This window comes from Thermobia domestica, chromosome 17, assembly GCF_964235325.1.
Source record: "Thermobia domestica chromosome 17, izTheDome1.hap1.1, whole genome shotgun sequence".
NCBI classification, from domain to species: Eukaryota; Metazoa; Arthropoda; class Insecta; order Zygentoma; family Lepismatidae; genus Thermobia; species Thermobia domestica.
The window spans coordinates 11,297,415-11,323,149 of NC_137470.1; the positions used below are offsets into that span (position 1 = coordinate 11,297,415).

Sequence of the window (25,735 nt, forward strand, 5' to 3'; positions counted from 1 at the left end):
ACCGTAAGTCATAGAGAGATGATATTTTGCGAAGTTTTCAATTTTGAGCCCTCCATTTTGAGCATGTGTCTTCGTAAAAATACATATCGTAGAACTATGAAACAAAATTTGTGGGAAAAAAATTTAGTCTTCAAGGATATTATAAATGGATAGATATATTACAAGAATTGCTAATGAGTATAATAATAAAGTACATAGAACAATTGGTATAAAGCCTGTAGAAGTTAATAAAAAAACATGAATCCTTTTAAAGTTCGTTTTGCCAATGCTCTTGGAGCATTCTCAACTGGTTTTATATATGTAAAAAAAAAAAAAAAAAAAAGTTTTCAAAGTATCAGATTTAGGTCAGATTCATGTCATTGAGTTAAGGTTTGCTTTCAAAGGCTTATTACTAGTGAAAATAATGATACCATACTTCAGTTAAACCTCTATTATACCAAATGTACTTAAACTATTGTGTTTTCTCCAAAAAGATTAGTATTAATGTCACACTTAAAACCAGAATTTTCCGGCTAAAATATTTGAAATACAAATAGAATAGTAGTCTTGAAACTTACCTTCGTACACAATGATATTTACACATATTGTTAACATTATACACATATGTTCTGATGATCTTTTTCGGTTTAGTTTACAATAACATTTACACGTTTTCTCCTCCTGAATGGTTTTATTATTTAAAAAAATGGTTATAATTGTTCAACACTTAAGCATTTACGTATGTGTGTCTTTATTACTATTATATGCTAAATCATATTTTGCCGCCGTGACGCAATGTGAGTTTTATTAATTACAAGCTGACAGGGTTATTGGGTGTTGGTTTTACGATTCATTAACGAGATAAAACACATTGAACCTCAACGTTCTCTTCGAGAATTCCGCGCAAACATATAACTCATGTTTAACAATTAACGGAATTGTTAGGAGAAACATTTGTAAATCACGTGGGGATTTGTTGTTTTTCACGGTTTCAGTTGTCAAACGTCACAGAAACTGGTGTCACTATCTGAATTTTAATCAGTTAAAATGCATCATTGTAACTTTTAGTATTGTAGAGCTGTTTTTCATTTCATTGACTCAACAAAATGGACCAAACACGGTGACGTAATAGTGTTCAATGGTGTGTGTACGTCGAAAGAAAAAGGGGTAGGGGAAGATAATTGCTTTGCTTACAGATAGTTGTTTGGTTGTATAATTAATGATCTAGCATTTCGTTATTTAAAAGAGGTAGTCACCGAAGTTTCAATTAGAAGTTCCGAGGAAACGGAAACGCTCGGATATTGTCTGATACGTTGTTCGTTTAGATTGTGAACTCTACAAGAAAAAGTAAGTTTCGGTCTTGTTTTCGTTGATATTCTCTGATTGTGGTAGTTGTAGGGCACTTCACCACTGAAAACTCAAAATATATTGCTTTGGACTAATATTGACGCGAACCAAATATGCTCTTGCGAAACCTCATGTGCAAATTTCATGAATATTAAAGCATGTCGATAAGGTTTCTGCTTGTCTAAAAATTATATGCAGTGTTGACAACGTAGCTGTATGCGGAGAGCAGCACTCAAGGTCACACGCCAATTCGGGTGCCATGCTAATTTTGGCTGGGTGGAGCCGAAACTCAATACGGAACTGCTAGGAAATGCTAGAAAGAGAAAAAAATGTAGTGAATAGCTAATAAAAAATGAAACTATTTAGGATATTATTTTAGAAAAAAATGCGTTAGAGTAGACAGAAAGTATGAAACTGCAGAACTTAAACTAGTTAGCAAAAGAAGACAATTATAATTTAGTATAGAACAGGAATATTTTTTATGTTAAAACTAAAAGAAAAATCAACAAAACACCACAATATATTCAAATTTCTAACTTTAGGTCAAATACCAGTGATGGCAAAATATTAATTGCATAAGAATACTATGTTCTAGTATTCAAGACACTCATGATTCCCATTTATATGTTTTCTACCGGAGAAATGACTGTCTGAATTGGAACGTAGAACGTCATTAATTTTTTTCGAACTAATTCAAGAGAAACTTTTTTTTGGTAAAATTTTTGTAAAATTATTTGTAGTCTTTCTCAGATTACATCGGTCTTTTTGATAAAATAATAACCAGAAGCTCAAGGATAGAATGTTTATACGTAGGCAATAAGTAAGGTCGTTTACATCCAAAACTATGATTATTATTTATCAAGAATCTATTTCTATTGGATTCATTTATGCATTGAAGATTTGGTAGATTTTCATCGCTGAGGCCATACTGTGAAATGAGTGTTATGACTCAAAATGAGTCCAACTCACTACTTGGTTTATCTAATGTTTTGACGCTTCAGCAGGGATTCAATGCGCGGGACTAGATAATTGTTATTGAAAATTTTGGCTTGGTAAAGATTGCAGAAATTTAAATTACTGTGAATTTGATCACATATTCTCGGAAGCACAATTGCTACAATTAATTACACGTCCCAACATTGGGGAAGCATGTATCGTAAGACCGGACTGGCGTATTTGATGCGAACTTTGAAGAACTTTTACGAAATTTTGGGTCCACTATTTTTCCCTCAAACTATTCATAGTAAGACTAAAAACACAAATTTTGTTGCGATAAATTTGTTAATTAGAGAAAAATATTCATTACAGGGTTGATAATTTTCTGAAGAAGAAGCTAATGTTTCTTCATATGTAGATAATTCTACAGGGTACATATGAAGAAACATAATGAGGTATCTTTTTATGGGATTATTCGACGAAAACATCAGCTCTATAATTAGGAAAATTTGCTACACTATGTATTTAACTCTAGATACAGCTCGAAGCTCTAAGAAGTAACATGAGAGAGAAAGAGAGAGAGAGAGAGAGAATTTTATCTTTTATTTAGCGTTTGACAAAATTCGGAATCAAACAAGAATTGAAGCGTGCTGGCCAGATTGAGTAATGCTGGGATTTTAGTGTAACAATAACATTTTGGCTTCCTTTACAGTGTAACAATGGTAAGTGGGATCTCCCTGTTTGTGTGTAGTTGAGTGAAACAACGGGGCACGTGTACAATCCGTCGTAGGTGGATACAACATGAGCCAAAAGTTTCTAAAAAGCCTCTGCCAAATTCTAATTTGCACGGTGGAGCTTGATCCGTTGTTTGGCTGCATGCATGCATCAACTGTTAAAAATATAAATTTCTTCTTTAGAGAATACAAGTTATCTTTTTAATAAGCGAAACGAAAAGTAAAGACTCGTTATCACTTTGATATGTGAAACGAAAAATAAACACACGTTATCTTTTTATTAAGTGAGGCGAAAAGTAAAGACACGTTATCATTTTAATAAGCGAAACGAATACCAAAGATACGTTATGTCTTTGATAAGTGAAACGAAAATAAAGACACGTTATCTCTTTAATAAGTGAAACGAAAAATAAAGACACGTTGTCCTTTTAATAAGTGAAACGATAAGTAAAGACACGTAATTTATTTAATAAGTTAAACGAGAAGACACGTTATCTCTTTAATAAGTGAAACTAAATGTAAATACACGTTATTTCTTTAATAAGTGAAACGAGAAGTAAATACACGTTATCTCTTTAATAAGTGAAACGAAAAGTAAATACACGTTATCTCTTTAATAAGTGAAACGAAAAGTAAATACACGTTATCTCTTTAATAAGCGAAACGAGAAGTAAATACACGTTATCTCTTTAATAAGTGAAACGAAAAGTAAATACACGTTATCTCTTTAATAAGCGAAACGAGAAGTAAATACACGTTATTTCTTTAATAAGTGAAACGAAAAGTAAAGTTAGAGGTTAAATGATTCGTTATTTTTCCAGCGAAGAATTATCCTAATATATTGTTGTTCATTACAGTGAAATGAGATTATATTTTTTTTACTTGTTAAGACAAGGGGATATGAAGTAGTAGTTGATAACTTGTGGAAAAGAAACCTGTAGATTAAGTAAAAATGAGACCATGATGTGAAATTGATTTTAGAAAGGTGGGAATAACCATAATTGCATTCTATTGACTCTAAAAGCAAATTTCCATATTTGAGACTGTTAATATATGATCTTAAAGTCATAATTAGTTAGCAACTTTTCTTACAACTTTGTATTAATTTTCTCGTTTTTTTTTTCTTAGGCAAAGGTGAAACGCCATGGTTTTCCCACACTCTGATGTAAATGTCCATGGAGACCACAGATCAGGAGAAAATCTTGCAGCTGTCTTCGCTCACCAGGTGTTAGACAAATCACAATTAAGCGATGATCTCAAGAAGAATACAACAGAAACGGAAGCAGCAGAAGAATCAGGGGATGAAGAGGAACAAGTGGTTGAGTCAGTGCCGAAAGAACTTGACGTTGCCGAAAAATGGCGTGTCTTGAAGAACGTTGGAATTATCAGTTTTGCTTTCATGGTGCAATTTACAGCTTTTCAAGGAACTGGAAACCTTCAAAGTTCGATCAACGCACAAGATGGTCTCGGAACAAGTTCCCTCTCTGTGATTTATGCTGCTCTTATTCTGTCCTGTATTTTTGTGCCAACGTTTGTTATTAAAAGACTCACCGTGAAATGGACATTATGTTTCTCTTTGTTGTGCTACGCTCCTTACATCGCATCACAAATGTTTCCGTCATTTTATACGTTAATGCCGACTGCTGTAATTGTTGGACTTGGAGCGGCACCCATGTGGGCTGCGAAAGGAACCTATTTGACTCAAGTGGGGGCAGTGTATTCTAAGATTACAGACCAACCGGTTGACGCTATCATCGTTAGGTTCTTTGGATTTTTCTTCTTAGCCTGGCAGACTGCAGAGCTATGGGGAAACCTTATTTCTTCTCTAGGTAAGATTATTTTTCTTATAAATACTTTATTTTGTACAGCGAAAACATTTCTCTGCCTTTGTAAAATATGCTCATTAGATTATAATAATCACTGGTTTATTGGTTTCATACGTCGTAATATTTTGCAATAACTATTTGTTTAATAATGACATTGAGAGTGTGTATCTTTGCTTGGAAATGAACTGCAAATTTGAGTGATTTCTTGTAAAACAAACAAACAAACAAAAAAGCTTTGTGAAAACTTTCGAAATGTGAATGTGGAGAAGAATAGAGATTATTAGCTGGGTCGAACGGAAAACGAATGAGGAAGTGTTAGGAGGGAGAAAAGAACAATTCAGATGTAACTGAAAAGGAAGAGAAACTGATTGGGACATTGACAAGGAATTGTAAAAATGAAATGAAATCTTTGAGTTTTACGTCCCACGGTTATGCCGGTTAGGCTAAAGGAGACGGTGATGATGAGTAATGAATGAAATGGTGGAATGAAGATAGTGGGAGGAAACGGGAGAACCCCGAGAAAATCCACGACCACGGTGTTTGTCCACCACAAAGTTCACTTGGCGGGGGCTGAGATCGAACCCGGGACCTCAAGCACAAGAGGTGAACGCTCTACCACTGAGCCACCGCGGCCCCATACAAGGAACTGTATCATAAGGAACGTGTTAGAGGGTATGGTAGCAGGAAAAAGAGAGAGGGAGCGAATAATGAGGATCACTTTGTGGAATTTAAGTTGTGTGATGTGTAATTGTAATATTCATGAATCGAACTTCATTTATGTAATATTATTTTTTCTCTTAAGACAAATTTGTTTTGAGAAAGAAAGAAACGTTTAAATAAGCATCAAAAAAGACAAAACTAAACTATTAGAAACCATGTTCGTTTCAAAGCTTTTTTTTAAAAAAAAAACAGTTTCGGTATGTAAATCAATGAACTAAAAATGCATATATGTCTCAGGTTAACACCATTAACCCCTTGAATCCCAAGATTGTAGAAGGAATACAGAGTCTCACGAACGCGGAGAGCATTAGGCAACAAACAGTTCAAACAAATCATCAACCACATTCGTTGCTAATACCATAATTGTTTTAAAATTATTGCAATTAACATCTGGGTTTCCTGTAGCATAGTGGCCTGTGGTCTGTAGGCTAGAGAGTTGGACTGATTGAAACATAATCTAATGAACTTTAACCCTCCTTTCCCTCCATATTCTACTGCTTTTGTGATACAAAGTACACAAAAACAAAAACACACTCATCATTAGTAGCAGGGGTTCGTACTCTTAGTAACAGATGGTATAACGCTTGTGCTTTGCTCATTGCTTGCAAAGATCACGTGCTCAAACGATGTCACGGCAATGCTTAGACTTCGATCTTCCCCGACCAGAATCATCCGTATGTTTCCATGATCATTACCATGCAAGAATATTTCCTCTTCAGCCGTTGGAACCAGATACGTACGGGCAAATACGTAGTGGTAGGGCAAAATGCAGGCTCGACTATGTATGAGCCGTACGTATTGGTAGTCAAACTGTTAATCTCTCGAGAACTTGTTATCGAAAGATATCTTATGCCATTAGAATAAACAAGACAAACATTTTTGTCTGTACTTCCAGCCAACACCAACTTCACGTTTTTTCTTCTTTTCTCGTTGGCAAGTAAAGAAATACACGGTGTGTTCAATAATTTCCGGGACTACCACAAAATAAAATGCATAACGATGGGGGAAAAATTTATTAATCAATTAGTTTTCTATATACATTTCTTCCCGTGCCACACACTCGCGGCAGCTGTTGTAGAATCTCTGCAATGTCCTAGAGAGGTCGTCGACTGGAATGAATTAAATATTCCCTTGCAAATGTTACTCATTCACAATAAATCAATAAATTTAATGGGCTACAGCCCCGTTTTTATTTAATTATTTTTATCTTAACTAACCCTATGGCCTATGGAACCTAGAGGCTCAACGCTGCGTCCACAAAAGCTATCCATTGATTTCTGTTCTTAGCCAACTGGACCCAGCTTCTACTTTGTATTCCTATTTCTGCGAGACCCATCTTAATATTATCCTCCCATCTATCTAGGTCTTCCTAATGGTCGTTCTCCGATTGGATTTCCCGTTAAAACATTAAAAGCGTTAATAGTTTCTTCCATTCTAGCTACATGACCTGCCCATTTGAGTCTCCTAGACTTCATGGTCGTAACAATGTTTGGCAAACGGTACAAACTATGCAGTTCCTCGTTATGAAGTTTCCACCATTCCCCATTTCCGTTCCTCTTGGATCCAAATATTCGTCTCAGGATTGTATTCTTAAATACTTCCAGTCTGCGTTCTTCCCTCAGAGTAAGCGACCATGTTTCGTAACCAAACAGCAGAACTTTCATGATTATCCTTTTACATATTTTAAGCTTCAAATTTCTCGATTGAATTCACGACGACAAAAGATTTTGAACTGAATAATAACACGAATTTCCTGCTTTCAGTCGACATTTAAATTCTTCGTGTATATAGTTTTATCCTAACATTTTTTTAAAGTTTTGCTGGCTAATATATATATATATATATAAAAAACAAACACGTAACATAAACTCTTAATGTCGTCGTTGGAGTCAAAGTAATTTAATAAACAAACATTAAGACAGGGCTTCTCAAGCTTATGTGGCTAGCATCTGCCTGTTTGTCAGGTGTGATTGCTGGCGAAATCTGTAGGACTAATCTGGTATATCCCTGGCTCTTAGAATGGGTGTTACAGCTCCAATCTTGCCAAGTAGTGGATAGGTTTTAGTGCATTTCACCATTTTGTTGTCCACATTAGTGAAAGAGTTACTACAGGAAAACACTGGTGAACATTAGGCCCTATTTGGTGATAATAATAATTATAAAGACAGCTTTTGTTTATTATTTGATAGAATACTAATTTTGTTTATCCAAATTGAAATTTTAGTGATGTCAGTTCATGAACCAGAGGCTTCAGCGAACGAAACATTGTCCATTGAAGACATGAGATTATGTGGATCACAATTCTGCCCAGCCGAAAATGCAGATGATAACGAAAATTTGGAAAGGCCTGCAGACGAGGAAATTTACACCATTTGCATTATTTATTTATGTTGCATTTTTGTCGCATCCGCAATCATTGCAGCCTTCTTGGATCCACTTACAAGGTAAGGACGATGCTTTCGTTTATAAACCAGTGTTGCCAAATTTGACTCAGCGGATTTGACGGTTTTTAAGTGTCCTTGGTATCAAAATTTCAAATTGAACGACACGCTATTTTTTGGGCTACTTTTAATTATCTGCAGGCTACAACTTTTAAGCAACTCTTAAGAATGCGCTACCTTTTTAATTTTTATATGCTATAAAAACAAAAAAATATTATTAGTTTTATGTAATACAACAAGAATTTTAGGAACGATAAAAAATACATCAAAAGATTGCGATCTTGGCCGATAATTAGTTTTTGCATAAGCGGCAACAAAATATTTGACTCGGTCCCTAAATCGACTTTTCGTATTTTCTACAGAATGAGCACATCATACTGAGTTAACTGATAATTTGGGTTTAGCTACGCTATATGTAGTTCTCCAGATAAAAGGCCTACAAGAAAATTTTTAATTGAAATATATTGGATCTTGAATCAGGGAGCACAAAAAGTTTTGAAAAGCCCCTAAATCGAGTTTTCGTATTTTCTACGGATTAGTTTGGGTTTAGCTATATTATATGTAGCTCTCCAGATATAAGGCCTACAAGAAAATTTTTTGATTGAAACATATTGGATCTTGAATCAGGGGCCACAAAAAGTTTTGAAAGGCCCCTAAATCGAGTTTTCGTATTTTCTATGGATTAGTTTGGGTTTGGCTACACTATATGTAGTTCTCCTGATATAATGCATACAAGAATTTTTTTTTTTTTGATTGGAATAAATTGAATCTTGGATCAGGGGCACAAAATTTTTGAACAACCCCTAAATCGAGTTTTCGTTTTTTTCTACGGATTAAGGACATTATACTGAGTTAAGTGATAGTTTTAGTTCGGCTTCCCAGAGTTGAGTTCTCCAGATATAAGGCGTACAAAAAATATTTTGATTGAAATATATTGGATCTTTTGATCCAATAAAAGTTTTATTTGTTGGGTATTCTGTTCACAATGATCAATAGTTTTAGTAAAACAAACATGTTCTTTACTAGTTTAATTCTTGTTTTTTGGTATTTTTTAATCTCCAGATTTGATAATACTAAAGTTTTGTTAAGTTTGCGCTGTTGCAGTATCACTGACCGTTTTGCTGTCTCAGTTAATGCCTGCGTCTAACATGTGTAAACATGAACATTGCAAATTTAATTATGTACTTGTATTGTCCATATTAACATAACGCGTAAGTAGAGATACAATAAGTCTCCGAAAACTCATGGCTTCCAGATAAAGAATTTAGCAACTGAAATAAAGAAGTGAGGAATAAGAGTGAATAAACATACTCTAAGCCAGCGTTTCCCAACCGGTGTGCCGTGAATGGGCCGCTGGTGTGCCGCGAGGAATCGAAACAAAATTATTAATTTTATAGCAATCAAATTGTAAAACGTAATTGAAACGTAAACGTAAATTGAAAAATGTATATTTGTATTTCACATTACTATGAACCTCTACTATGAATCTACAATTTTAAGTTTCATACCGTGCTACTGTTCTATACATTTCTAATGTTCAAAAAAGTATTTGTTGTCATTGTTATGACCATTATTGTTTCTTTATTGTTGCAGACTATTTCGTAACTTGAAAATTTAAAATATCATTCAATCCTTTCGACAAGTTACCTACATTTGTGTTATAAAAGCAAAAGAGATTTGTTTGTTCGTTCGTTATTTAGTGATCTTCCTTCTTCGTAAAAGGTTGGATGCAGGTTTTAAAAAGAAAGCGTATTTTTAAAAACCTGAGTCCAATATTTCATTGCAATTGTTTTCTATTTTTAAATTAGAATGAAAAATAAGCATAATGATTTACCAAGGGGGAAAAAACAGTGATAGAGATTTCTTCTCTGTGAGAAGGAGATCAATAACCACAGACAAAATACCTCTGTGTTTTATATTTACAAATAATAATAATATCTATAAGTGTGCCGCGAGAATCTAAGTAATACCCGTAGTGTGCCGCAAGTTGAAAAAGGTTGGGAAACGCTGCTCTAAGCGTTTTAAAGTGTATTTTAAAGCCCACAAAACTGACTTAAGCAAACATGTCTCCATGAATATCAGAAAAGTCTCTCATTTTATACTATCACCACCTGCCCAGTTCATTGCACGCTGTAGTTCTACTGCAGCTGATGTAATATAGAGTTTGCCCTAACACACCACTGCCAACAATTAGAAACTTCAGTCGCCACCTGACCATTGCCGACCCTGACACATGACATGTTTATGTTTGGGCTACAAATAGTTCGAATCCGCTACTTTTGGAGCACAACCTTGCTACTTTTAATCTTCAGATCTGGCAACATTCTTCTAAACAAAATTATTATCCGCCTGTGCAGGATTTGTAAGTGCTGTTTCATCTTGTATTCTTTTATTTTTCTTAAGTTGAAAATCTGTAAACAATGGCTATTGAAAACGAGCCGTACTTTACAGGGTTAAGTGAGATAAAACTGCTTTTATGGTTAAGTATTTTCAAAGTGACATGTGTAATGTATTGTTGTTTATTTCGTAAAGAATATAACAGTAAACTATGAATCTTGCGGTTAGCAGAAGAGATACCTTATCAATATGCGAGTGTTTCTTCATATTGTGTTCATGTATTGGTGTGCACAATAAATGTGTGTACAGCTTTTTATTGTTATTATTATTTATTTACAAACTTTTGAAAACGAACTGATGTGTTTACATTATCCTAAATGAATAAATACTTGAACTTTAAGGTTGGTTTAAAGGGACAAGTTTTACCGATAGATGTCATTACAGTCTTTGTATTTCTCTCGTGTATTTTTACCTTTCACGAAAATTCACGATTTCACCTAGAAACTTCAAATTTTTAGAAAAGGAACTTCATAACCTATTGAAGACAACAATCCGTGCCGATTTTTTATTTAGAATTTTCTTCATTGTTGAAATGTCTTCATTGTTGAGATGGATATCCAAACCTTTAACAATAGAACTGTTTCAACAATGAAGAAAATTCTAAATAAAAAAAATCTGTACTGATTGTTGTCTTCAATAGTTTAGAAAGTCTATTCTCTAAAAGTTTGAAGTCTCCAGGTTGAAATTTGTAACATAAATTGTAAATTTTCGTGAAAGGTAAAAAATACATGAGAGAGATACGAAGACCGTAGTGACATCTATCGGCAAAACGTCCTTTTACACCAACCTTAAAGATTGGCTTTCCTGTATCTGTGTTATGTTTGGATTTTTTTTTTAATATCGAAGAAAAATTTACAACAAAGGCTTAACAAATTCTGAGCTAATTTTGTGCTCTTTCTGTCAATAGATAGAGCGAACAATGAACAAATTTATAATTCACCGCAGGCCAAGAGAAAGTAAGGATCACTTTAGAGGCCAGACAATCTTCTATGTAAATAAAAATGAATGTCACTATGTGACTTAACCCTTTCACTTTGGACGGCGACGGAAAAAAATTTCCCTAACCTGCGAATGTCGATTATAGTCGACGTGTTAAAATTTGTCTGTATCTTGGTTTTGTCGAGTGTAGTCGCCAAAGGTTTTCTGTGTGATTTCTATTGTTTATCGAAAACAATAGAACACAAAAAAATATGAACGGTACAACTTTGGCGACTACTCTCGACAAAGCCAAGATACGGACAAACAAATTTTAACACGTCGACTATAGTCGACATTCGCATGTTAAGGAAATTTGGTTCTGTCGACAAAAGTCGACTTCCTCTGTGAAAGGGTTAATAACTCTTGAACCACGCGACCGATCTCGATCAAATTTTTAGCATACATAAGGTTCGGGCTTGGGATGTTTTTTTTTTATCATTTCACTTTGACGGTATAACGTAAAGGAGTGGGAAAAGGAGGGGATATATATTGAAAATTATATATAGAAGTTAATATATAAAATTTATTAACTTCTGAACCACATAACCAATCTCGATCAAATTCGCTACATAGATGGGGTCGGGCCTGGAATGGTTTTCATTATTTCACTTTCATGGCACACATTACGGAGGGGGAGGAGGAGAAATTTAAAAATGATGAAAAATCACCGTTATTAGAGTCGAATCCATAGTTTTCGTAGTCTCTGAGACGAAAACTGACACTTCCGATGTCATTTAAGTCCATTCGCTCCTATTAGTACTCCTAGGAGGGAATGATGACATATAAAAATTGAAGATGACCGATTTTGGTGTCGAATTCATAGTTTTTGGGGTTTCTAAGTTGATTGGTGACAGTTTGGTGTCCTTTACGTCCAAAATGAAATGTATTCTTCCGTTCGAAGAACGGGCATTCTGCTAATAATATAAAAATAAATAAATAAATAATATTAAATATATATCAATGACAATTTAAAAATATATATTCGTATTATATTCTGTGAAGGAGATGATTGACAAACGAGTTGACACTGAAATACTATATGGAATGGAATTCAACATCAAAAAATCGAAAGCCATGAGAATATCCCGTGGAAACGGGTTATAGTAGAATAAAGAGAATTTGAAGAGGTCAATCGTTTCACGTATCTGGGAAGTAATTTGATGAGAGACGCTTACTGCACCAAACAGATCAGGTCGAGAATTGCCATAACCAAAGAAGTATTCAGCAAGAAAAGGTCACTCTTAACTAGCAGGCTTAATATTGGACCAAGGAAAAAAAATGTTCAAGTGCTATAATGGACTGTATGGTACAGTGGACTGTATGGACTGTATGGTATAGTGGACTGTATGGTTCAGAGACTTGGACATTACGGAAGTTAGAGAGGAAATATTTAGAGAGCTTCGAAACGTGGTGTTGGAGGAAGATGAAGATGAAATAGACAGATAGAATAAGAAACGAAGGTGTTTTAAAACGGATAGGAGAGAAGAGGACGCTTTCAGGCAGGCAAATTCAGTTGGACAACACCTTGCGAAGAAACTGTCTTCTTCATACCGGCATAGAAGGAAATATGGAAAGAAAGCGTGGAATAGGAAGAAGAATACCATAAGAGATCGAGGATTTGAAGAATAAAAGAAAATATCGGAAGTTAAAAGAGGAATCTGAAGATCGAGAAACGTGGAAGAGACATGTCCAGGCCCAGAACTAAAATTAAAAAAAAAGAAAGAAAAAGAAAGAAAAACTACTTAATCCTAGAATCTGCCAAAAGGAAGAATAATTAATAAAAATAATTATGTGAATCGTTGTTCTATTGTGTGTATCCTTTTTGTTTCATGTATTTAGATTAATCACGTGCGTATAAATCATACCAACTGCCTTTTCTTGAAAATTAGGCTTGGTAATTAAAAGGTTAAAGAAAATGTTCTCACATTTAAAATTTAAGTATGATTCCTGTATATTACGATAGTCGCCCACACTTTTCTTGCCACATATGGATTCTTTTTTAAAGGGAACGGATCATATATTTTCATTTTTATTCGTGGGTCAGGTGAAACCTACTTACGGGCTGGATTCGGTCTGTGATCCGCAATTTGGCCATCAATGACATAATCTATATTAACAGATGATTGAACTTTTTATGTTGGATGAATGCAAATAGGAATTAATAATATGGCTTTTCTGCGTTACATTTTTATACTACATTCTATGTAAGGTAATTCTGAACGACTTTTAAAAAAATAGTGGAATGCATATTGATAGATTTAGAGAAGTCCTTCTGTTTTGTTGAACTTTGAACAAAGTGTTGAGAAGACTCATAAATTGCTTCGTGTGGAGTATTATGCTGTATCGGTCAGAAACATGTGCAACAATGGTGAAAAACGTCTAGAAGCTTTCGAAATTTTGGTGTGGAAAAGAATGAAAAGGATTATTTGGGTCAAGCGAAAAACGATTGAGAGGATGCTAGAAATGGTGAGTGAAGAGAATAATTTTAGATATTATTAAGAAGAGGAAGAGAAACTGATTGGGACATTGGCTAAGAAGGAACTGCATCATGAGGGATATACTTGAGGATGTAGTGGCAGGAAAGAGAGGGAGAGAGCGAAGGAGACTACAATTAATGGACGATATGAAAACAGAGAAATCGTACGTCAAGACGAAGAGGTTAGCGGAAGACCGTGGAACATGGAAACTTCTTTGTAGTGGCAAGTGACGTAATACGATGATGATGATGATAATTTGAGACAAAGAGAAAGTTAAATACTATAATTATTCGGAATGCACAGAAGACTTTTAACGTTCAGATTCCTCAACAGATGTTTTGAGGTGGTTATGAGGCAAAACAGCTTCTTTCTAGTAAAATGAAGAACGGTCTTTGAAGCTACATAACCTTCACTAGTTACCTCTAAATAAGCGTTGAAGATGAAGGTAGATCCTTACACGGAATGCATTGCAAACTCCTACTTCTCATGTGCGATTGATTAGCTTCACAGCTGGTAGTTTTAATTGCAGGTCGTTCCTGAAACATGTAGGTCGGTGCAGGACCTATATCAATCCGTCTCAAGTTGTGCTGCTCCTGTACTGGCCGCCAGAGTCTCCCAGATCTTATTAAATGCAAATCATGGCTTTCTACCAGGTGTTTTAGTTTCAGTGTCCACTGCCTATAGTTTTGAAACTCCAATACTAGTGTAACTTAAACATTAACTTTCATTAGGTTATAAGTTATTAGGGTATTCCGTAAAATTCAATAAGTATTTATAATAATTACAATGATATTCTGATAAATTACTTCTTCTAATGCAATTCAACTTTAAACCAGTTGAGACTGCTCCAAGATCATTGCCAGAACGAAATTAAAAAGACTGGAGAGATAATGCTGGAAGAATAACTGTGATTGTTCCTACATGAAAAAGTAAATCTTTGTACCCGCACCTTCTTCTATTTCTCGCAAAACTTTGCAAAACATCGTCTCTCTATGACTTACTGTTCCCGAGATATGGCTCCTTAAATCTCCAGAAATTCGATTTTTTGGCCAATATATGGGGAAGGGTGGCCAGCTGGCCAGTGGCCACGGGTTACTATTTGGTACCAAATGTTTACCAGCCTCTTAGGTATTGGTCAACACCAATATGATCTCTCTATGACTTACAGTTCCCGAGTTGTGGCTCCTTAAATCTTCCGAAATCGGAACTATTTTTTGGCCAATATCTCGGGAACGGTAAGTCAAGGAAAGATGATATAGGTGTTAATAAATACCTAAGAGGATAGTAAACATTTTGGTAGTGATATTAACTGGTGGCCACGAACAAATTGATCAGTGGCCAAACCAGTGACCAGTTGGACAGTAACCACCGAATACTATTTGGTACCAAAATATTCACCATACTCTTAGATATTGATCAACATCAATATCATTTCTCTATGATTTATGGTTCCCGAGATATGGCTCAAATCTCCAGAAATATGCGATTTTTGGCCAATATCTCGGGAATGGTACGAGTGACGTAAAAAAAACTCCATTACTTTCTTAGATAGTTTTTGATGCTTTATCGAATGGAGGGTTCGAAATTGAAAAAAAATCGCAAATAACTGACACGGAAAATTCAGTAACGAACATTTTAAGTACGTTGAAAATAAATACAATTTAATATTTCTGTTTGAAGGATTTGTACGCCTTCCATCTTTCAAAGTGAAATACCACTATTTCACAACCTTGTGCGGCACATGTGAAAAGTTAGGCCAGACGTTATATTATTTTTCGTCCTGCCTACTTTTTTTCCCTCATTTTATCACATCCATTACCGTGTAATTTATTCTCATACAATATTGTAGTTTGATTAGTAAGGTAACTATCCCATTCTTGCTTTGTAAATAATCAACAAACCTGTTTAATTTTACTTTCGTTCCATTTTACAGATATGGGGAAAAGGAAAGAAGGAAAGAGACAGCTAATATAGGAGGTTTCAAGCTGCTGGCAGCAACCTTGTATCAATTAAAAAACAAATACCAGCTTCTTCTTATTCCCTTAACAATTTGGATTGGCATGGAGCAAGCTTTTATTGGGGCGGATTTCACACAGGTAATTGCTTAAGGACAAGACAATATTATAGTTAAGTTTGACATTCAAGAATCTGGCCAACCATAACTCGGTTCCTTCAGATTTCCGGCATGGATTTCGGAATGCTTTTCCAAAGTTACCGCGTTGACAGAACATTGCTTCCTGGATACGCCAGTTTATATTTTGATGGCGCTGTAGTCGATAATCAACTGTTGGGTCTTGTTTGCAACTTCTAAGAGGCATTCCTGCTCATTCGTTCACTGCATGTAATACCATCCATGGAAGAAGTAATGTAACCCTTTCAACTGTCTAGTTGTGTCAGTTCGTTGGAGGCAGTTATTAGAATCAGTCACTGTGGGTTAACACTGAATTATCGTATCATTACTAATAAGCCGTTCACGGTATGTAGTGCAACCTATGGAAGAAATAATGTATGAGTTTCAACTGTGTAGCTATGTCAATTCGTTGGAGGCAGTCATTTGAATAAGTCACTGTGAGTTAACGCTGAAATATCGCGCCACTAGTAATAAGCCGTTTACTGCATGTAATACCATCCATGGAAGAAGTAATGTAACCGTTTCAACTGTCTAGTTGTGTCAGTTCGCTGGAGGCAGTCATTTGAATCAGTCACTCTGGGTTAACATTAGAAAATCGCGCCACTAGTAATAAGCCGTTCAATGCATGGTCCTGGACTTTTGATACATCCTGTATATAATCTTTAGACAATGTTTGATATCTGTTGTAACATATAACGATCACTTCGCTTGCCATGAAAATAGAATATAAGGGATTAATTTTTATCATTTTTTTTTCTTTTCAGGCTTATATTTCCTGTGCTTGGGGTATTCCTCACGTCGGATTTGTAATGATATGCATGGGTATTATTAATGCCTTGTGCTCTGTAGTGTTTGGCTCCATAGCGAAATATGTTGGAAGAAATCCCATTGTGATGCTGGGAGTGATTCTTCACGGTACTCTTCTTGTAACGTTTCTACTCTGGCATCCAAGTCCTGATAATCCGTTAATCTTTTTCACCATGTCTGGATTGTGGGGGGCCGCAGATGCAGTGTGGCAAACGCAAGTGAACAGTAAGTACTTTAATATTTTTTTTATTTATTATTTGGGTAGATTCTTAAGAAGAAACCTAGTAAATTACAGCTAGCGACGAGTTGGAGTCCTCGCCATTCTTGACCAAAGTTTGCTGAGTCTTTATTTCGTACTCGCTAAATTATCTTGCGTCACCTGGGTGTTTGTACTGTATGGGGCAGAAATATGGACATTAGGCAAAAATGATGATAAGCGACTGGAGGCTTTTCGAAATGAGGGTGTGAAGAAAGAATGGAAAGAACTAGTTGGGTCCAGAATAAAACGAATGAAAGTGTTAGAAATGGTTGAGGAGAAAAGAACAGTTTTAGATATTACTAGCATCAATTACCCGCTGGGTTAAATTAAGAAAAAAATAGTAATATGTTCCCTTAGTCAATCACTTTTTACTATTACTAAAGCGATCTTTGATATCTATCATTTTCGATTACTTTTATATATCACAGTCCCCTCTCCATGTTGCGGGACACGACATCGGAAGTGTGATTTTCATCTTAGCGATCCTGGAAACTATGAATTCGACACTGATATTGATCATTTCGATCATTTTCATATACATATATATATATATATATATATATATATATATATATATATATATATATATATATATACCCCCTTCCCCTCCCCTAAGTTGCGAGGCTGAATTTGGATTTAAATGGCATCAGAAGTGTCACTGTTCATCTCAGCGACCTGGAAAACTATAGACTCGACACTAATATCGGTCATTTTCGATCATTTGTTAATGTCTCTGCCCTCCTTCACATTTAAGTTACACCGTGAAAGAGATATGACAAAAAAACATCTCAGGGTTAAACTTAATCTAGGTTGTAAATTTGGTAGTTCAAGAGTTATTAAATTTTATTAATTTTTATATATCTCCCCCTCCTATTCTCCTCCCCAAAGTTCTACCGTCAAAGTGAAATGATAAAAAAACATCTCAGGCCCGAACCTCATCTATGTTAAAAATTTGATCGAGATTGATCGTTTGGTTCTAGAGTTAAGTTTTATTTACTTTAATTCATCCTGCCCCCTCCCCTAAGTTCTAACATCCAAGTGAATAGATAAATACCATCTCAGGCCCGAATCTCATGTATGTTGAAAATTTGATCGAGGTCGGTCCGGTGGTTCAAAAGCGATTAAGTCACAAAGACAGCCACTTTCATTTTTATTATTTACATATATCTCCCTTTCCTTCTTCCCTACGTTGCATCGTCCAAGTTAAATGACAAAAAATATTCCAGGCCCAAACCTCATCTATGTTGAAAATTTGATCAAGATCGGTTGGGTGGTTTTAGAGTTAAGTTTTATTTATTTTATATATAAATCTCCCCCTTCCCTAAGTTCTACCGTCGAAGTGAATATATATATATTGCAGGCCCAAACCTCATTTATGTTGAAAGTTTGATAGAGATGGGTCGGGTGGTTCAAGAGTTATTAAGTTTTATTTATTTTTTTATAATTCCCCGTTCTCTCCCTCCCCGAAGCTCTACCGTTAAGTGAATAGCTAAAAACACTCCCAGGCCAGAACCGCATCTCTATCAAAAAAATTGATCGAGATCGGTCGCGCGGTTAAAAAGATTGAGAGTGACGAACATAGTCACTTTCAATTTTATAATAGAGATTAAGAAGAGGAAGAGAAACTAGTTGGGATATTGGCTAAGAAGGAACTGTATCATTATGGACGTGCTAGAGAGTATGGTGGCAGGAAAGAGATGGAGGGGGAGAAGGATGCTATAATTGATGGACGACATCAAAACAGAACAATCTGTTTTGTAAAGGTACTGCAGGTACAGTATCGAAATATTATACTGTATACCCGATTTTTGTTAAGTGTGTATATCTTGTTCACAACTAGCAAGAGCAACATTGTATGTCCCTAATACGATACTCTTTCATTGTTTTGTTAGGTATGTATGGAATTCTCTTCAGCAAAAATAAGGAGGCAGCGTTCAGCAACTTTCGTTTATGGGAGTCGACTGGTTTTGTGGTAGCCTATGCTTATAGTACTTTCCTTTGCACTGCGACAAAGTTGTATGTGATGATGGGATTTTTGTGCAGTGGAGTACTTGGTTACGTCATTGTCGAAATTTTGCGCAAAAGGAAGAAGAGGTTGTTGAAGAAACGCCAGTTGAAAGAGTTGAATTCACAGCAAGCGAATGATGTGGAGAAAGGAAAGACGTGCAACAAATTTTGAACATGTAGGCATTCTTTAATATCTCTTTGTCCCCTGTGACGTATGGAAGGTTTGCAGTTAGGCACGGAGCGTCTAGGTTCACCTGCTTTTAACAGTCGAATACTCAGCTAAGACACACTCTGTTTTAAAAATTAACTTAGATACTTGAACAAATTTGAAGAATTAGTTCAGGAAATAGTCATCCCAATAAAAGGATGACAAAGTAATATAGTTAAAATTCATGTAAAACCACTCAAATACTTTCGTTTGTATCTAGCAGCAAATCGACCCTAAATGTCTATGTTAGTAGCACTTTGGACAGTGCAGAAGTGGTTGAAGAATTTAACGAAGGATGGGCATTATCCTTAGTAATCGACAATGGTACGCCGAGCAAAAGCACTGATATTAACAACAGACTTTCAATGTAAAATTATGGTTAAATTGTTTAACAAAACTAAAGCTAGGTTGCCATGATGCAAGAATCTTGTAGCTCTCATTAAAAAATCTTGCAATCCCATCTTTCTATTTACTGTTTACACATTACAACTTTCTGAAAGCAAGACAGATATCTCCTCCCATGCAGCACTGCTCTCTACTGGACAAATAGTGAATCTCCTCATTAAAAACGTGTATTTTGAAGCGCTTCCCCTCCGTGTCCAAAAGAATTCGTCGTTTTGGAAGTAGGGAAACTGTTTTTTTTAAATATATATATATCAGTGGTAGAGCGATAGTAGGTAACAAGCAAGACGACCCAGAAAGCTGAATATGGTTTGACTCCTTGCAAGATGAAAAAAATGTTGCATGTCCCTTTTAATACTATGTCTACATGGAGAAATATAGGGTTGAAAGATCTTTTTTAATGATAGCTACAAGATTCTTGCAGCATGACAACCTAGCTTAATTTGTTTAAAGTATGACTACCCTTATTAACATGATCTTATCATTTTTAAAGAATAGAAACAAATTTCCTTAAATTGGGCAAAAATGGATATGTTATGATACTGTCCACCGATAATATAGAATTAAAATATAATATGCTGTGTAACTAGATGCCCTAAAGTTTATAGAATAAAGATAAATCGTGTGATTTGTATGAACACACGAACTTTATATTCTAGTCGAAGTAATGAACAATGCCTAATTTCTTCTTATTTATTGTTAATTTGCAGCAACAAGTAATAAAACAGAAATAAATAACAATCAATGAATTATAAATATTTCCTTATCGTTGGATTTGAAGTAACTTATTTAAAAATAAAGATATTTAGTTGAAAACTTATATCCATCCACCAACGATTGCTAAAACGACGATGCGAAGATTGTTAGAAGCTAAAAGCTTTACAACTCAATGTATTTAAGCTTCCATTTATTTTCATAAACGAGCGTAAAGTTGTATTATTCTTAGTGTAATTCAACCTTGCGTTTGTATTAAACATCAAGCTTGCAATGATCCGTAGTCGGATTAAGAATAGTACCGGTATGCTCTATGTATAGACTTGTTTTAGGTATATTTTATACCACTACTTAAATCACAGTTTTCCATTGCTCCTGTTTTATCAGAACTAACGCATTATTATTATTATTATTATTATTATTATTATTATTATTATTATTATTATTATTATTATTATTATTATTATTATTATTATTATTATTATTATTATTGCCATGTGCAAACTGTAATAATATTCACATTGCATTACTGCAAAACAGTCTAAAATGATGCATAGCATTACCTCAGGTAGCAAGAAAGCTTTCGATCAGTTGGCGCATGTTTGGCTTTCTATGTTTGCCCTTTAAACACGAGCGTTCATATAATATACCTTTTGTTGTACTAGCAAGCAATACTTTAGATCCTTCTCACGAGCGTCATAACATCTCTGGCCCTTCATTTGCTATTGACTTGCCACCAGCGTAAAACGCTTGCGTCAAGCTTGGATGGAACACTGAATGCAAAGCTGCTCCCATGTAACTTCGTTACTGGAATCCAGCTTGCCGCATGTTTGCGCGGTTTCCAATCAAGCCGGATGCAAGCTTGCCGACTTCTAATGCAACCTTACAGCAAGCGGTTTGCAAGTTGACTCTGTTAGTAGGGATTGACGTATCAAAGATTACGTTTTCATAAATAGGTAAACGATAAAGAAACACAGTTAATAGCTTTACTAAAAACTGTACTCACCAGTGTAATTTAAACGAGGAAAAACAGAAATAAATAAGACTGTATTTTAATATACATAGTAGAACTTGTTTATAATTTTTACAGCTGATATAATTTTTGGCATCGCAATTTGCTACCGGTATACTATATTGTCTTATACCGGCTCAATTCGACAACTAGTAACGATACATGATGTTCTAAGGATTGATATATGCTAATAGATATTAGAATAAACTTTTAGCTGATCGAATTTTAAGATACTCAATAGATAGCCAATGGTGATGTTTGTCATAACATGGATAGTTTAGGGATGTGAGTAACGTTTATAGTTTGTTCTTTATGGTTTCCGGACTTGCAAGTCTAACCATTTACCTTCAGTGTCTCTGTCAAGGATTTCAGACGGCAAACAAATACAAAATAAATATTGTAAATATATGAATTTATAAATATTGGTTACAACTCTGTACAATAACTATACTACAATGTTGAAATCCTTTTATGCTAGAAAATTCAATATGATAGGTAGAAATATTATACAAATTTGAGCTAATTTTAACACAAATTTACTTTATATAAACTAAAATCCTGCTAATCCAAACCTTGTTAATTCGAAGTTTTGGATATTCTAACTGAACCAAACTGGTGAATAAAAGAAAACACATAATTCGTGTTTATTTTTTTAAAGATGTTAGTCAGTCAACAAGTTTATATCTTATTGTGAGTTCTATTCAAAAGGTACTAATGTATACATCCATGTTTGAATTCAACGTATAGTGAACATTTTCAAAATGCATTTTAAAAATACTAAATAAAACACAGTGCATGTATAGATAACATTATTTTGTGCAGCAATACTCAAAATGACTTTCAACAAATTTTAAGACGTAAATATATTGTAATTTTTATTCAGTTACATATATGATTTAGAAATACGAAAACTACTTCACTAATGAGCAGATTGCAAAACTTCATTTTTCAAAAACTATCCATCGTTTCAAAAAAAAAAAAATATTGTTCATTTTTTATGATTTTTTTCTTTTTATCCTTGTGAATGTATTTAGCCAAAGAATTTCTGTCTTTAATATCTTAACAGAACAAGTAAGTAGTGCAGTATGTTTGGGAGGTACTGTTAACTACACAATAATTTCCGACGACCTGAACAGACACATCGTCAACTATTTGACGAAGGGTCGTATCTCAAAATCTCACTTTTTCAGATATAAGGAAAGAAATATAATTTCATAGAGGAAAAAAAAAGTTAAATATACAATAATTGGTCAATAGTTCCATTTAATTATCTGGAATAGGTGACGAATTATTACATATTCAACTGCTTTCCTAATTACTACGTAATTATTATTTCTTTATTTATGTTTGAAAAAGTGAGATTTTGAGATAGTTGACGTCAGATAGTCCCTTCGTCAGATAGTTGACGACATGTCTCAGTTCAGGTTAGTTGTGCTTCAGTGTAGTTTTATAACTAACTGTATTTACTGTTAGGTTGCATATACTAAGCTGAATATTTTCATAGGTATCGTGGTCTCTGGAAATTTATTTGAAGAAACACAGAGAACTTATTCACGACACCATGACAATTTGATAGTATTGTCTTTAAGTATTTAATGTTTACCGTTAAAAATGTTTTATGAAACATATCTACTTTTGTCATTTAATATCCAATCTAGTATTATGTTGTTGATTTAACACATGTACTAAATGCATGTATGAGGAGATATTTCCATAATATTCATTTATACACTTGACTTTAGGATGAATCGTGCCTGAACCCTGTTCAGAATCATACCATTACATGAATCTAAATCTAAACCATAATCAATTTAATTAACGCAAATTATAATATAACCATGTAAACATCTTATAAATTATACCCTAAAGGGACAATTCATGAAGGAGATTAGATCTTATTTTATAACAAGTTAAGTGTATGATCTGCACGAAGAAACTATATTGGCAAAGAAGTGAATAATTTATAAAATATTATATAATATATAATATTTATTATTATCTATATGGTAATAAACGTATGAATGATGTAGATAAATGTTTATAAGTTATTAAGAATGAAACAAACAAATAATTTAACTTATATTTTATATACTTAGTCCTCGACGTTCTTAAACTGATATAATTGTGAACAAGTATTACACTTAATAGTATACAGTGTAACATTTTGAAACCATAGCAATATCATCATCAGGCACAAGTAGTGTTCTGTCTGCAACTATGTCAGTTTAATACAACGCGTTCACAGCTCAAATAGATGCTTTCTCTTGTTTACCATGCATTTATTGCATTTATTTGTGTGTCACAATGAATTTTGTGTCGGTTACAGAGTAAAATATATTGTTTCGGTGACATATGAGAGCACGGTTTCATAGATGTAATCAATGCTACAATCACATGTGAAGTAACTATAATACAAAAGTTTAATTAAAAAAATGTCATTTTCGAACGTGGGAATTATTTGTTGATGATGTGTAGTTATTACATGTTAAACTTTATTTTCTGATAATATGTATTAGCAGTGGCGTATTTAGGGTCTATTCGGGTTAAAGCCCGCCCCCCGAAATAATTTAGTTAGTTTTTTGCATTCCACGTACAACAATAATCCTTCTCACCATTTCTAAGAATTTCATTGACTTTATATTTTCTTATGCTCTTTGCTCAGAAATAATACTGTATTTGTCGAATTTCATTTCATGTAAGGACTGCGTTCTTTTTTTTTCTTCCGTCCATTCTACTCTTCTGTTTCTTTTTCTTTCTTTCGTTTTTATTATCATACCTTCGACCGTTAGTTGTGATTCAAGTCGTCCGTCGTCAGTAACACCAAAACTAAGAGGAGCTGATAAACGAAACAGGTGTTCAACACCAACTTGTACGAATATCAACATAATGGGACTTTAGTTATTATAGCAAAGGGATATTTACATCGTTTAGTTATAAACAAAGGTAAATATTTGAATTAATGAAAATCAAGAGAGGAATAAGTAGCCCGGGAAATTAGGTGGGCGAAGAGGATGCTTCCCTTTCCTCTATGAATAGAATAAAAGGTTAGATTCATTGCTAAATTTTGGTGTATATCATATCACATAAGATTCACGAGTCTGCAATTTTTACCATTAAAACTGCAATCAGTAGGCCTATATTTCAGCTTCAACCTGTCTCAACATTTTCTTTCAGGTAAAAACGTACACAGATAAAACTGAATCTTTCCATTTAAAAAAAAAATGAAATGATTTAAGTTAAAATGGGGTCAGATCCTTTACCGCCATAGGAGTTTTACGTTTTCTCCTAGTATATTGGTAGACAATCAATTAAAATATATTTACTTCTCAAACTCAGGTGGGCAATTGCCCCCCTGATTCCCCCAATGACGCCCTTGTGTGTTTATGTTTTAAAGAGTGAGAAGGAAAAAATATAAGTGCTTATTCACCTGTTGTGCATAGCCTCTCCCGAAACAAAATCTTAAATACGCCACTGTGTATTACAATGGCAAGTTACACAGTTTTAGAAAGTTGAATATTTTCTTATGTTTAACAACATATTATGAACAGAATGGGGAAACAAATGTAATCGACACTACCTCACAAAGTTTGAAATGAGTTATTTATAATTAACTTACGAATACATGAAACTAGTATTATTGTGATATTATGGTGTAGCGATGTACGCTATATTCTAGTGATTATTTTTGCTAATAATCGATTGTTTTTAATATTTAGAAAAGTACAACATCGATATTGTTGTACCTTTACCATATCGTTGCAATTTCTCTCTGTGGTATATCAGTTAGCAACAATTTTATATGAACAATGTAATACGATATATAAATTATACAATTAAGCTAATAGATTATAAAGTATCAAAGAGCAAATATATTGTTTGCTAAGCTGTATTGTATTTTGTAAGATTTATTGTAAAGTTTAAATTTATAAATAAACAATATTTATCGTGATTTTGTTTTGTTTGTAAGTGAAAGAAAGCCAATATTAGCGCAGTGAAAATTCTATCCAAGATTTATTTATTCATTTATTACTTTCTTCATGGTCCAGGTTTTCATTTACAGTTAAAAGACTGTCATGACCGTTATACAGGACATTGTTATTGTGCACGTGCGAGAAGAGTATTCAAATTATTGATAAAAAGAATTATTTGCATTGTGGGATATTTGGATTGAAAAAGGGAAATGATGTTCTGAAGGGATTTTATGCTGCTTCAGGTTAGCAACACTGACCGAATATCAAAGACAGTTTTTTTTCTGACCTCAAAATATAATCTTGAAGTTGCTAAATGTTTATCGTCAAAACAAACTCATGTGTACCGTAATTAAATGCTCTTTTAGGCCTGTCATCTACTGAGACAAAAC

At 34.2% G+C, this 25,735-nt stretch overlaps 1 protein-coding gene across 1 annotated transcript; it reads left to right on the forward strand.

Annotated features, from left to right (window-relative positions):
• Window positions 1-791: 791 nt before the first annotated feature.
• On the forward strand, window positions 792-25,278 carry LOC145673756 (UNC93-like protein). Its single transcript, XM_081743504.1, has 6 exons — window positions 792-1,326; window positions 4,125-4,825; window positions 7,767-7,986; window positions 15,769-15,931; window positions 16,731-16,998; window positions 18,925-25,278. Exons 2-6 carry the CDS (start codon window positions 4,141-4,143, stop codon window positions 19,209-19,211), a joined length of 1,623 nt encoding a protein of 540 aa, XP_081599630.1. The 5' UTR covers window positions 792-1,326; window positions 4,125-4,140; the 3' UTR covers window positions 19,212-25,278.
• The last annotated feature ends 457 nt before the right edge of the window (window positions 25,279-25,735 follow it).

Bases quoted from the DNA above. Each gene is read 5' to 3' on its own strand.
- LOC145673756 (XM_081743504.1), top strand. From the start codon at position 4,141: ATGGTTTTCCCACACTCTGATGTAAATGTCCATGGAGACCACAGATCA. The intron at 4,826-7,766 runs GTAAGATTATTT...TTGAAATTTTAG, and splicing joins AAACCTTATTTCTTCTCTAG to TGATGTCAGTTCATGAACCA. The intron at 16,999-18,924 runs GTAAGTACTTTA...TTGTTTTGTTAG, and splicing joins GTGGCAAACGCAAGTGAACA to GTATGTATGGAATTCTCTTC.